Consider the following 15350-nt stretch of genomic DNA (forward strand, 5'->3'; position numbering starts at 1 on the left):
TTGCTCATTGTTGTATGTTGCACTGAATCGCCAAGACAAGTTCCCATGTTTGTGAATTTTGTCCATTGACAATGGCAATAAACCTTTTCTGATTCTGAATCTGAATTGCAAGGTTCATAAGTTTGATTTTTATTTCTTCCAAAAGCAGCCAATCTCCTGTTGAGTTTTATAGCCCGCTGTTTTCTATTTGAAATTGTGACATCATAAAATTAGAACGTGAACACAACCAATTATGCAGCCTACTTCATCATTAAATACATAAAATGATAAACTCTGCTCTCGCTCTTACAGATTAGAAACATTGAGTGTGTGGTTTGAACTGTGAAAAAGATATCTAATTCAAAGGCAAAGCTCCAGCAGTGATGAAATGCTCTCAAACTCACTTTGAAGTTAGCGCACAAATCAAACAGCAGCGCTTAAACGAGGATGAGTACATAAATCTGCGGAAGTGCGATTTGATGTTCTTAAATGAGAGCAGTTGTCTAAAAGCTTTTGCAGGTCAGGCCCCGACACTTTGAGCCTCTGGCAATCTGTGGTTTTGATGGACCTTCTCTTTCCTATAATATACAGTGCCACACAGACGCTTTTTAAGTCACGTCTCTCTGTAATGACTGAATTATTATTAAATCAAAGGTTAAGTGTTTGTGAAATATGTCGAGGAAGTGTGGGCCATTTATGTACTTCTGTGAGTATATTTTCTGTGAGTATGTTTTCAGACAGCACTTCTACGCTTGAATTATACATTTTACAGTTTAACCGTATTCTTACTCTTAAGTAGAAGCTTTGGTTAATCTTCCCACAGTCACAATCAAGCTTAAATTATTAGAACATTTGTTTTTCTTGCACTTCTAAACCACTGTAAATCAGCTCGTCCCTGCAGACAGATATGAGTCCGTGACTCTCTAGTTCTTTGTCAAATGACCTGAAGAAGTGGCTTTAATGAACGACAAAACATCTTAATTCGTACAACTCCTGTCCAGAATTGACTGAATTACATTTTATTTTGCTACTGAACCAACCCGACGACTGAGGAGCTACACAGACTTCTCTTCAGAAATTATTTAGTTTTTCTCATTCTTGCAGTATAGCCTTTGAAAATAAGATAAGATATTCCTTTATTGTCCCACATGGGGAAATTTCATATAATATCATAAAATATCAGGTTGTGTGAATTATTGAATACTTTTGTCCTTCAATTATGCCAACTTCACGTTTCACCACTGCTTAAATTATACCCCAGTGTCGTCCAACCTGTTCTGTTCATCCCTCACACTCAAAACACATTTTCACAAAAAATAACCAGTGTAGCAATAAAAAACCTTGTTCTATCTTATTCCCAATCTCTCACAACTAAATTACAAAGCCATAACATGCATTGCACAGACAATAACAGATAACCACACCTTTGTTTCACGCCAATACAGCCTCTCAGATGCAACAGAGCCAGATTTAAAAACAGTCTCATCCCTACAGCCATTAACACTCTGAACAAACTGTAAACCTCTCTGTTTTGTTTCATTATGCACATGAATTATGTCGTCTGTACGTTGGCATGTCATGTAAACGTGTCTTCTGTGTGAAATGGTACTGTGAAGACAATAACGTAACAAACTAACTATGTCAAACGTTAAGTCTCGACAGTTATCCCCAAATACTGCTTTAGTCTTGGTCATTTCTTGGTGCTTGCGACACACTATGTTGTAGAGTTTACTTACACTACAAGCCTCAAGGGGCTGGAGTAGACGAGTCCCGCTTGACAGTTTCAATCAATAGCAAAGTTTGTTTTTACTGCTTTTTTTCCTTTCAGCATTAGCAATAACACTATCATAATAAACTGGAAGAACATGACTGTCTGGTACAATTTGTTATACATTTCTTCCACGGATGTTTCAAAAAAACTTATATATCACGTTGCAAATGTGGTTGAAACTCATCAAAAATGTACTTGTAAACATAATGTGTGCAGTCTTTGCCTCTGCTCCCTTAGGAACCCACCAAGTTGAAACATGAAAAGAATACAGTATTAGTGAGGAGTGAGGCAAAGCAAGAGATGGTTTGTAATTCTGTCCCAGAGGCAAGACAAAATGTATTTACATTGCCAGTTTTGTCTAGAACTATACATGGGACCAGTCAATCAACTGGAAATTCTGAGAGAACGTGAGTGAATGATCATTTCTTGTTCCAGAACCATAATTGTTTAGATGTGTTGTTTATAAAGATTAATTCATTTAGAAATGACAGCAGGATTGTGCTGATGGTGGAAACACGAACACAAAAGTCACACACGGTTAAACAGTAAACTTAGGAATGATGAGTTTCTATAATTATCTGCATCTTTCCTGAGCTGTGGCTGCATGAGCTGATCATGTTGTGGTCGGATTTGTCTTGTTAGTAAAAGATGCACCTTTTTTCCAGGTGGTTTCCTCATTGGAGCTGGTGCCAACACTGAACCCTGCTTGACCTCGGCTGAAGGCAATAATTGTGTCACTTCAGGTTACATTGCTTGTTTTTAACCGTAGTTGTGCAGATACTTTTAATGGACGCTCAGTCTAGACTTTCCTGCAACAGAAAATAATTGCCACCTGTGTTTGTGCCGCTGGGCCAAGGCCATTTGCACAGGAACGTGTGCCTGTGATGAAGGGTGTGTTGTTGTGTCTTTGGCTGAATTGAGAGAGAATTTGACATGGAGGTGATGGTGATGGAGGTGCTGGGAGGTACTGGGAGGTGCTGGGAGGTGCTGGGCGGTTCTGGGAGGTGCTGGGAGGTGCTGGGAGGTGCTGGGCGGTGCTGGGAGGTGCTGGGAGGTGCTGGGCGGTTCTGGGAGGTGCTGGGAGGTGCTGGGAGGTGCTGGGCGGTTCTGGGAGGTGCTGGGAGGTGCTGGGAGGTACTGGGAGGTGCTGGGAGGTGCTGGGAAGTACTGGGAGGTGCTGGGAGGTGCTGGGAAGTACTGGGAGGTACTGGAAGATTCTGGGCTGTACTAGGCGGTACAAGGTACTGGGGAGGTGGTGGGCAGTGCTGGGAGGTCCTGGGAAGTACAGATAGGTGCTGGGAGGTGCTGGGAGGTACTGGGAGGTGCTGGGAGGTACTAAGAGGTGCTGGGAGGTACTGGGAGGTATTGGGAGGTATTGGGAGGTGCTGGGAGGTACTGGGAGGTACTGGGAGGTACTGGGAGTCAACAATTCAAAGGATAAGGGAATTACAATTCACAAGACAAAATCTAGAAATTATTATTTTCAATTAATTGATTCGTGGTTTAAATTACAAAAGGTTAAAGAATATATGAGGTTTTTGTTTTTTTTACTATATTTGACACAAATAAATCTAGTGCTTGCAAAAGAGGTTTTCCATCAAAATACCCACATTTTACAAATTTCCTGTGGTTTTGATTTAATAGTCATAAACCTTTTCTCTCAACACATGGCGTGTTTGGTTGGTTGTGATTAATCAATTAACTTGTTTGTTAGTTTGAATAAAATCCAATGGTAGTAATTTGTTTGTAAAATATGAGCAAACGAAACAAATAGAAAAGAAAATCACTGGCAAATCAAACTTGATCACATTTGTAAACGTGCAGACCTGAATTGAACCCACAGCCTCCACACTGACGACAGGAGCATTGCTAATGTTGCTCATCACCCAATATCCATAAACCGTCTGAAATTAACAGTTATAAAACCTCCTAGTGCAGCACAATGAACTTGGAGGTGACAATCCCTGCCTACCACCAGAGGGTGCCAAAAGCACCTAAGGGTTATATTAAAACGGCAATTTGCAGAAAAACATTACATTTATAATAATAATAATTTCAAAAATAATGATGTTCATGTTGACAAATAAAAATCCAGTCACACGTAGATCTGGTCCCTAGGTGATTTAATTATGACTTTAAAAACCTTACATTTGACGGAATAAACAATAAAATAAACTGTGGTTTGTAAGATTGTTTCATTTTGTTCATTGAATAATAGATTATTGTTCTAATGGTACAGAAAGACCTGAGCATAGTTGAACGTATTATTTATCAGAAGTCATTGCTACTACTGGAATAGACTGACCCTTCTTATAGAAAGATTGGTAGATGAGGTAATCTATTGCAATAAATCAACAGCAGGCTGTGTTTCCATCACGTCCGCGCTAGGTGGAGCTGCAACAACTGAAACGACTGTAGTATACGTTTAACTTCATGTGCTGATGGAAAGGTGTAGAAAGCTTCTACCCATCATGAAAGCAAACATACATTTCAATTAAAAAAAAGAAAATAAAGAAAAAAAAGAAAGAGAAAAGCATCAAAAATATAAATAATTTGTTTGTTTTTGTTGTTTATTCATTTTTACTCAGAAAACTGTTGAGAGGAGCGCAAGGGTATGACGTCTGCATATGCACTGCAGCTCTAACTACTGAGCCTTAACCCCGATTACAAACGTCATAACAATAACCTCTGAGTTATATACCAGAAAAAATATCCAAACTCAAAGAAAACTTGAACAACATTTTATTGTATAGCTTACGTTTAACATTATGTTTTAATAAAAATACACTTATAGACATCTGTATTGCACATGACTCCAGCTTTTTACACTTTTTTTTTTGCATCTATTTAATATTATGGAAAAGCTCACATTTGCAATGTGATGCAGCAGCACGTTTACGACTAACCACGAAACACCATGTTCTTTATCGTACTGTACTTTGTCTCTACAAAACAAGTCTCTAAACTCAGACTATATTTACAGTATAAAAGCAACACACACGGAGCGCCATGCAGCAGGGGCGTGTCCTGACTTTTCTCACTGGGGTGGCACAGGGGGGACCAGGGCCGGCCCAAGTCCATTAAATTAAGCTATTTTTCCACAACATAATTACATTTGTGAATATGTATATTTACTCTTTTAGTTAGTTAGTTTGTTTGTTGTTTGTAAAGTTAAACACAATTGTTCTACAGTAGATGGCCTCAGCCTCTGGAGCGACCGTTCAAATTTAGGCCCCGCCCAGACTCGCCCCTGCCATGCAGATGTAGAGGGCACAACATGCAACAATATTTATAAATTATAAAACTATAACACCATTTTATATACATTTTAACAGGTGATGATAAATGAGCAAACACGTAAGATAATGTGACAGTTAAGTCAATATTCTGTATATTATAAGTTCAGTAACAATGAGAAACTCTTCTGCCCTCTAGTGTGTGCTCGCATTACTGCGTGAAATGTATAGCAATATTTATGACACAGCATAATGTATAAATATTGTGGTAAAATGTCAAATACTTAAAGTGTCTAAAAGAGGTATTTCATACTTGGTTTAAAAAACTCACAAAATTCACAATATTTAGATTAAAATAAGATTCAGTTCATAAACTCATCTGTCCTCAGTAACATTCTTCAATATGTCACAAGCCTTCAGTTTCATTTAGTGCTCAGTCTGTCTTATATCATATAATGAGTACGATGTTAGAAAAAACTAAATAGGAAAGCTACAGAGGATGTTCTGTTGTCTATTGTACGTCTTTGCTGTGAATAAAGTACAAACCATTGACGGACACAATTCATCAAACAATCATTGAATTTCGCATTATAATTCATAACACACAAATCTTTATGGTGACTCCGCTTATCTTTCTCTAGAGAAATATATCACTTTGGTCAAATGAAGAGCATTGCTGCCCTCCTCTCGCTCTGCTCTGGTGTTGGCAGGTATGCTCTCAGCCTGGCTCCATCGCAGATTTCCAGCTGTCATAAAAAACACATTCTTCCGTCTTTCCTTCTAACAGCTCCTTCTCACTCTGAACCGAAAATAAACTGAACAGTGCTAACCTTCAACATCACTGTGACTCAACCTAAAAGTTAAAATCTGCAGCAGGAAGCAGATCTGGGACTCTAAGACACTGGTAATCTAGAAATCTGTGTACAATTGAATGCCAAAAGAAGATCTAACGATGACCCCTTTCAGCACGGAGAGGACGACATCTGTTCATACTCGGGACACTTGAGCAGGGCGGGGTAGCCGGACGAGTTCATGGGCAGAGAGGCTTCAGAGGAGATGGAAGAGGGGCTTCGACCGCGCCCCGCCCATGCATCCGGGTGGAGGAACTGTCCCGAGTAGTCGGAGCAGTTACTGAGGCGAGGTCTGTAGAAGCCCTGGTGGGGTCGGTACATCTCCTCTGCGGTGTAGCGCTTCATGAAGAGGTACACGGACATGACACCGGCCGTCTGCAGGGAGGTTTCAGACACAGCATGAGCAAGACAACGTTTTAGGTTTAGACAAAGCGGATTGTTCCAAGAGTGAAAATCCAGCCAAACGTTCAAGTTCAAATGCAATAAAACATCTGTAGAAGTCAAAGTCTAGCTGTATTCCTGCTGCATGTGCCAGTGCAGTCCAATGAAGACTAGGAGAAACATTCAACTGCACGAGGTAAGAAAACGACCAGGAAAATCGTACACATGTGTTTGGACGTGTTCTCATTTTAGATCAGCAGAGAGGACAAAACCACGGCCCCTTCACCACAGACTAGCATGTGTTGTTTTGCTCCGCTATGTTTACGTGAAAGCAAAAACTACCGAAGCTTAAACTGGTTTATTTGCTTGTGAGCAAAGCAGTCCCTCGTGTCTGAAAATCAAACGCTCACCGTAAATGAGTTGGGGTTAAGTGTATGATAACTGTTTTTATTGGTCTGGTTCAGCGCTCTCAACAAACTCCTTAATGTATAGCTTGTTTGCTTACCCCTTGAGGTTGGAGAAAAAGTGAAATTGCTATTATTATACTATAACTGCACATGCAAAAACATATGAATTCAACGTCTTTTATTAAAGAATCGTAATTATACTAATGTGTTACCTCAGTGAGAAGAAAGGAGATGGCAGCGAAGGCGAATGACCAGCCGTACTTGTAACTGAAGTACGCTTCATTTGACTTGGTCCTGTTCAGCATCTCGTCATTTATATTGGAAATGTACAACACCAGACCCACCACTAGGGACAGACCTGACACCAGGGCATAGACAAAATACATAATTGTTGGATAAAAATAGATCACAATGAATAGGGAAAGGTGAGGATGAGCTGAGCTACCTGATAAGATGAAAAAGATCCCTGACACAAAGGCCAGGATGGTGCGGTGTGGTCGAAGGTGGCCAATGTTACTGAGGATAAAACCAATGAACATGAAGAACAGGCTGACCAAAGGGAAGGGCGTGGCAGAGCGGATCATCTCTGAAAAGACACACAAAGATTTGATACGAATGCACTGGACAATTGCTTTTCTACACCTTTGACAGGCCACACTTGGGGTGATAAATTATGTACAGTTTACGAGTGTTTAAAATGTTTGCTGCAGCATGAGTCTTCACAATGTAGTCTGACGAACATTATATATATATATAAATATATATATATATATATATATATATATATATATATATATATATATATATATATATATATAAATATATATAAATATATATATATATATATATATATATATATATAAATATATATAAATATATATATATATATAAATATAAATATATATAAATATATATATATATATATATATATATATATATATATTCCTAGTATGAAAGTGGTGAGCGCATGACTGATTAGTGGTGGTCGGAGGGGCCAATGGCGCAGATTGGCAGCCTTGCTCCTGTCAGTCTGCCACAGGGCAGCTCTGACTAGCTTTCCACCACTGAGAGTGAACTGAATGAATAACACACTGTAAAGAACTTTTTGTGTCATGAAAGACGCAATATGGCCATCTGACTCTGATTCATTGATATGTGAAGTAGAAGTTGTTGTTGTTGTTGTCGTTGTTGTTGTCCTAGCACATAAACTGTCTTTTTGTAGAGAATGTGCAGAGGACAGAGTATGAGCCTGACTGGTCCTGACAGAACAGCAGGCTCTGAGTGTCACACTGAGCAGCTTTGAGCACACAACAGGGGGCGCCCCCAATCAAACTGCACCCCATGCTTCCACAAACAACTCTAACTTGAACTTAGCCAAATAAATAAATAAATTCTCCATCTGTGGCACAGTTCCTTTTATGGAATAAATAAAGTTGACTGCTCAAGTATAAAAATACATAAACCTTCATCGGACACTTTGACATTTTAACGATCAAAGGAAAAACTAGACTCACAAGATATGCCAGTTACATCTGGTTATTCTTAGTGTGTCTGTCATGGTGCAATCAACGACAACATATGAATCCGGTATCATGGAACATGTGTTTTCTAAATGTAAAATAAGGGGGGAAGATTACTACAATTTAAAAGTGGAGATCTGGCCCTGTGACGATCTGGAGAGAGGATTACATCAGTGCTTTTCTGCTTAATGCAGCTCAGTGCACAGACTTTGAGACAAACCCAAGATCATTGACAATACAGACAATGTTCATACTTACTCAACACACTGACCGTGGACTCCGATGTTATCTGGACGTTGGTTGGCATCACAGACTCTATGGTGAAACACCTGCCTTTTTCATCCCCTATAGAAAAAAAAAACATTAATTAATGCAATTGATTTATGAGATTCAGTTTTTTTAATTAAGACTAAAGCTAAAGAAAAATGAACCACTAATATAGGCTTTTAAAGCTGATTTCAGCTGAAGATCACTACAATACAATTCAAACAATGTTTCTGTCACTCAAACGTGCGAGAGAAGATCCAGCACAAGCTTTACATCTCTGACACTGAGTCTGGCACCACACAAAGGTGCAAGGTGAGCTGAGCCTTTGCAAAGATGTTATTCACAGTACAAGGAAAGCAGCCAAAACGTCTATTCAAGTATGAGTACTGTGACTTTAAAATTACACGTAAAGTTTACAAGTAAAATGAGTTCCCCAACATAATTGTACTTGCTGAACTAAAGTAATTGATTCTGTTTTTTCCAAAGAATAGAGGACAAAAATCAATCACATTTGAAGGTAAGGTGCCGGAAATGCAAATATTGAAAACATTTAATAAGTATAAAGCGTGATTGAACATTCTCTCACAGTGGGAGCAGCAACCAAATATTTGACTCAATTTAGAGAACTATTGCAGTTGCTAAAATATAAAGTGTAAATGCAACTGTGTAAATGAAGAAGGAGCTGAGTCAGAAGACAAAGCTCTCAATTTACCGGTCAATCTATGTTCATACATAGATGAACGAAATTTCCCTTTGTGTGGACATTAAAGGATTATCTTATCTTTCCCTCACCTATGGTCATGAGCTTTGGATAATGACCGAAAGGACAAGATTGCAGCTACAAACAGTCTAAATGAGTTTCCTCCGCCGGGTGGCTGGGCGCTCCCTTAGGGTGAGGAGCTCAGTCACACGGGAGGAGCTCGGAGTAGAGCCTCTGCTCCTCCAGCTGAGGTGGCTCGGACATCTGTTCCGATGCCTCCTGGGCGCGTGTTTCTAGCCCACCGGGAAGAGGCCTCGTGGAAGACTCAGGACACACTGGAGGGACTATGTCTCTCGGCTGGCCTGGGAACGCCTCGGGATCCCCCCGGAGGAGTTGGAGGTGTGTGTAGGGAGGGGGAAGTCTGGAAGTCTGGAAGTCCCTGCTTAGACTGCTGCCCTCGCAAACCGGCCCCAGATAAACGGAAGAAGATGGATGGTAAATGTAACTGAGATAATACAATTTAACAAACTAGCCAATATGGAGCATTGAACAGGGCCATATTGAACCTCTGAGCCGTCGTCCTATAGATTGCTCACCCCAAACACCCAATACAATCCAGAAACATCAATAGCAGCAAACACCAAAGGCCTATTTAGTGTGAGCGACCGCATATAGATGGTGCACTGAGCATTTCTGGGTCAAACACAGGAGTTAAGTGGACAATAAGGCCACTCAATGTAGCACAAAACACCACATCAGGCATGTGGACTGACTTGGTGACTACATAAGTGGACAGGAGAGGACTAAGGGAAGAGTTAAAACGTTGTCTGGATGATCAAAAAGAAAAGAGAAAATACAAAAGGACTTGAACATTTACAGACATTCCCAACTTCCCAAAGGTTCATTACTCTTGTTTCCTTTGACTGACCACTTCTGAATCGTAAAGATGGCCCATGAAATAGTCACGTCTTAACACAATTTAATTTAGCATGGCTTCCCTTTTCATTAAGTAGAAAGAGGTTTGAAGGAGGAAATTATGTTAAAAAAGAAAACGTCTCAATTTAAAAAAGTGTTTGTGTCATACCAGCTATGAAGCAGACCCTCCACAAGCCTGAGTGCAGCGCCATGCGGATGTCCGTGCTCTGGTTGAGGGGCAGGATGACGCCCTCCTCCAGGTACAGCCAATAGTCTGTGCTCACCGCGATGCCCAGCAGCCCCAGGCCGCAGACAGCGAACACGCTGCTCAGCAACGTCAGCACCTTCCTGCCACATAGGCTCATACCACAGCCTCAACAACAGGGGGCGCTGCCAGAAGAAAAGAGGAGGCTGAGGAGCAAGAGAAGGACAAGAGGTCAGGGGCATTAGGAAGAGGTGATATTTCAGGTGAAGACACATTCCCAAGGACACAGGATTAACATGAATAAATGCAATATCGAATATTGTATCAATCACAGAATTCCACCTAAAAGAAACAGACAAAGTGATCTATATATTCTCACTTATTGTTACTGCTGTGTCATTACAGATAATGAACCCTAATAACATTTGGTTTATTAGTGCTGTACTATTATATGTGTGTGTGTGTGTATATATATATATATATATATATATATATATATATATATATATATATATATATATATATATATATATATATATGGACAATGCATATAATGCATAGACGTCTGTAAATTACAGCGTAAATATGCCAGACTACAGCAAAGTAGCTCATTTCCTTGTTGTCTTTAGGTAGGTAACACCAGTTAGGTTTTTTGGATCTACAGCATTTATAATTGTATATTATGCATTTATATTATTGTATAATTATGTTGACATATACAGCCTGACCAGTGAGGACAACATGACTTTGTTATACTTTACCATGACCTAACCATAAGTAAAGACAGACATCTGCGTCTGACTCACTGCTGTAATATAAAAAGTTATATATTGTGTTATGACAGATGTGAATCTCTTCAAGAGTAAATGTCTTGTGCATTTAAGGGACATGTGCTATAAATAAACAGCAATGACCTTCAACAAATATATGGTTTCGCCTTAGAAGTTATACACAAACTTGTTTTCTGGTCTGCCTCCAGCTGAAACATAGTCAAAACATGGACTTGTGATTTCCTCTTTCCTAAACCCGTTTTCCCATCGTTACATGAGTTGAAGCAGAAGTGAGTGACAGATTGTGTTCAGCGCTCACATGTACGCAGCTCTGTGCCGTGCTTTGGACACCTTTTCAATAAAAACATGTGGGAGACAGTTAAAAGGTCCTGAACTCTCTGTGCGATCGATGACATTTTGGTGTGAAAATAAACTCATAGGTCAAAATCGTTGCCTCATCTGCACATTTCATCTCAAACAACACAATGTAAAAAGAAATGCATTTTCTCAACTCAAAATTGAGGGTGATTTGTGTGTGTTTGATTGTGTGTTTGATCTGTGATTATAGTAAAAATAGGGCACTGTATAATCAAAAAGACAATTTACTAAATGAGATTTTGAAGGAAATCTTTTGTAATCTTTGGATTCTTTCTTATTTTGGGCCAATATGACGCACTATTCTCACACAGACCGTATGCTCTCTCAAAGGGCCAGACATTTATCTCTTTTAGTTCAAGATGCATTTTACTCTATGTAGTATAGTCCAAAATCCGCTGTTTATTTAAAAAAGAATGCTAATGCTTATTAATTTTAAAAGGCATTTTGTGTGATGAAAACAGTAAAGAAACTGCCAGGGACTGAGAAGTAAATTAAAGTAGTGTAAAATCATGAAGAGTACCGTAGTATCTTTGAGCTCAGGGAAAAACACTGAAATGCAAGACAATTAATTAATCAAAACAGCTATCTTGGGCCACACTATAATTAATTTGTACATTTGTGGCTTTGTTTAAAGTTTATATTTTGTTTTTCATTGATACAATAATCTTCGCCCCTGACTTTTAACATGACTTTTCTCCTTGAGCTAATTCAAACTAACCACATAAAAAAGAAAAGCGTGGCCATAAACCTTACAGTAATGTGCGTCTTACAAGTTTGAAATTAAATTGTGTTTCTGAGTAATAAAGTCATTTGTGAGTCCAGCGGGAGGAATGTGTTTTGATCCAGTTTTTGTGACTCTGTTGTTCAGTGTCGGAGAAAATGTCATGGCTTTGAGGCGACCAAATAACACTGCCCCGAGCTGCCAAAAATTAAACAAAACCAATTTTCACAGAGTCCAGGCCGAGGCACTGACCTGACATGGGACTCTTTTCACTTTGTCTGCGTTCTACTTTAGTGTTTGAGTCAAAAACAACACACAGTACACACACTATGTACAATGAGGACAAATATCTTTAACTGCCTGGTTGTGTAAATTAATCTGATAATGGATTTTGCCGTGATCCTGCCAAAAATCCAACACATTGTAGAGTATTGCAGTGTATATTGCATGGCACATTACAAAAATGTTAAATATAATCCTATTAAAAACATCTTGTGAATGTTGAATCTGAAAATCACGGATTCTGTGTTTTTTATTCAATACTAAGTCAATAAACATAATTTACCTATTTTATTTTGAAGTTCTTGATTTTCACACCACAAGAGAAGGGAATAGGTATTTAAGTCTGTGTAACTAGTTCGCACATATTTAATATCTGCAAGCACTTATGTAGAAGCTTTTCCCAGACCTGAAAGTGAAACTGGGGTGGACCACCCAAGCACAGCCAATCAGAGCGCTGCGTTTGGCTTCTACTTCTAGTTTCTTGAAAAAAAAAACTTTAATATTACAGGCAGACAGTGTGCGAAGGCCTCATTTATGTCACAAAGTCCTGATTTTACGATGAACTCTTTCAGGGAGAACACAAAATGTACTAGTTTAAAAAATAAAAGAAATACTTAAAAAAGTCTGGTACCCCAGCTTTAACGAATGTTTCATTTGTGTAATTTAAAGAATGTTTAAGATCTGTTCTGTCTCCACACAAGCTTATTACATACGTGGTAGTACTCTATTCCAGGTCAATATTAGAGTATAACCTAGACAAATCACAACAAAGAATTTTAATACTTTAATCATCTTGTCATAAACATTATTGTTTTCTAGAGCGACTATTTTTTTCCCCCCAGCAATTGTCAATTAAAATAATGTACCCATTTCAAAGTTTGATTTACTATTTGATTTATGTAATTTACACAATATAAAGCTCATCACTCTCCCCACACAATCTTATATTATGTATGTTTATGTTGATACATTTTAAAACTCTGATCTTGTCTGTTCCAAAGCAACTAATAGTGGCCTTTTTATTTTTGTTAAAACAGCTTTCTATTCATTTCCTCTTTGATTGTTACAGCGATGATTGTGGCCCGTGTTTTCCACAATCGTTCAACTGCGGCGGTCTCTGAAATGCCCCGAGCTCCAGCGGCGCAATAACAAGCTGCTCTAATGACCACGCGTCTGAAAGCCACAAAACACAGAATACCGTTTTTTTTAAATCGGGCTGTTGGTCAGTAAAACATGCAAACCGATCCTTCTTCTGCATCTGAGCCGGTGCCGTGACCTTGTGCGGGCGGCGCAGTCTATTTCCCGGAGACAACACAGCGCGCGCTCCCCGTCGCTCCGCCGTAACGTCACGTCATCTTAATTGAAAGGGGCATCTCTCTGGATGTGGACCGCGGCAGCTCGCTCAACAAACGCTTTTTTTTTTTTTTTTTTTTTTGCCTTCTGCACAGGTTCAGCGACGTCACTAAAATGCCATGTTGGTTTTACATCTTCACTTGTCCCTGGGAAATGTGTGATGCATAAAACATGAGACTGTGATTAACCTGTTTATTCAAATATGTTGTGCCTGTTGGACACAAATGACCCGTGCACATGTTTCCACACACAGACAAACGTCATTTGGCAGCGTTGTTGGTTTATTGGGATGAAGTAATTTGAGAATGGAAGCTTGAATTATATACGTTGACCTCAAACTGTAATGTACTGTCAGTATTACTAAAGGCAATGATGATGATAATAACACTATGGCAAATGTCACTATATTGGGACAGACAGAGGAATCAAAATGTACGGGGACTGGTGCAAAAATACTGAAAGATAGAAATTTGAATTTTTTTCTATTTGGTAGGTGTTCTGCAAATTATTATTCACCTTAAAGTTGGGGTGGAGAAAAAAGAACGAGCCATGGTTAAGTTCATTACAGCAGTTGAGTTGTAGTTTTCAAACAGGCATTACAATGAGATGCACAATTCAGGTTTTAATAGTAGGATTTTCTTCGGGAGTACACTTTCTAAACAATCATAGCAGCAATGAGATTTGAGACTGAAATGTGAGCATCTAAACTAGTACGATAATCACACATATTTCAGAATATGTCTTAACAACAAGATTAGCAGGTTTTAGACACAAGTACATTTTGTTATTTGCAGAAGATTTGATTAAATAATTGCAGCGTATTTGATTTGCCAAGTGCGACTATTCAAATTTAAATTTAGATTGTGATTAATCTTGAAACCTCTTCAAAACTCCTCCTATAGGAGCCTAGATTCTCTCAAAACTATCCATTCTGCGTCACAAACAACACACTGACGGCTCTGCTCCCGGCTCACCGCTGCTAAAAGGATTTCCCGAAAACATTTAATGAGTTTAATGAACCTTAACAGTCGTTACTGCACCAGCCTTCATCTGACTGTTGTTTGTTTAAACTCTCCTTTTTAGAGACGCTCTGTCCAGACCCGTCGTCAAGGCAACACAATACAGTTACACCTCTGAATTAGACAAGCATGAATGACACAATCCTAAAACAGCGATTTGTATTGACTTTGTACGACTGAATTTGACATGAAATAGCAAAACACAGAACAAATGGTTAACTGAATAAAACATGTTCATCTTTATGTTTGTATTGGATGAATTTGACATCTTGAAGGCTTTATATTTGGATTTACCAATTTATGTCATCAGTCTTTTTTAGAAAGTACGTTGTGAAAAGTAGTAAAAGTTACACTGATGTAACTTTGACACGTCTAGTTTACCTACATAAATGTAAAAATATAAATATGACATTTTAAATATAAATAAGATATTTTGTCTGAACATTTTAAAATGCTCATATTTGGGAATATGAAACATGGATAGAGCTAGTTTTAAAAATGCTTGCTTCATTTTGTTGACATTTTTGAAACAAAAATACATGTTATTTTGAGTAAACTCGGGGAAAACAACCTTTAAAATTACAATGTGCCACAT

The 15350-nt window shown here is 38.7% G+C and overlaps 1 protein-coding gene across 1 annotated transcript; it reads right to left on the reverse strand.

Moving 5' to 3' along the window:
- Positions 1 to 5673: 5673 nt before the first annotated feature.
- On the reverse strand, positions 5674 to 10442 carry LOC140378122 (voltage-dependent calcium channel gamma-5 subunit). The gene is made up of 5 exons (XM_072463803.1): positions 10197 to 10442; positions 8404 to 8490; positions 7071 to 7211; positions 6838 to 6983; positions 5674 to 6212 (listed from the first exon to the last, which is right to left on the reverse strand). Exons 1-5 carry the CDS (start codon positions 10390 to 10392, stop codon positions 5949 to 5951), a joined length of 834 nt encoding a protein of 277 aa, XP_072319904.1. The 5' UTR covers positions 10393 to 10442; the 3' UTR covers positions 5674 to 5948.
- Positions 10443 to 15350: the final 4908 nt, after the last annotated feature.

This window comes from Eucyclogobius newberryi, unplaced genomic scaffold (assembly GCF_026437365.1).
Source record: "Eucyclogobius newberryi isolate DKJ021-1_F unplaced genomic scaffold, fEucNew1.0.hap1 SCAF_4, whole genome shotgun sequence".
Classification (NCBI taxonomy): domain Eukaryota; kingdom Metazoa; phylum Chordata; class Actinopteri; order Gobiiformes; family Gobiidae; genus Eucyclogobius; species Eucyclogobius newberryi.

Bases quoted from the DNA above. Each gene is read 5' to 3' on its own strand.
- LOC140378122 (XM_072463803.1), bottom strand. From the start codon at position 10,392: ATGAGCCTATGTGGCAGGAAGGTGCTGACGTTGCTGAGCAGCGTGTTC. The intron at 7,212-8,403 runs GTAAGTATGAAC...GTGTCTTTTCAG, and splicing joins GTCCACGGTCAGTGTGTTGA to AGATGATCCGCTCTGCCACG. The intron at 6,213-6,837 runs GTAACACATTAG...ACCTCCCTGCAG, and splicing joins TCTCCTTTCTTCTCACTGAG to ACGGCCGGTGTCATGTCCGT.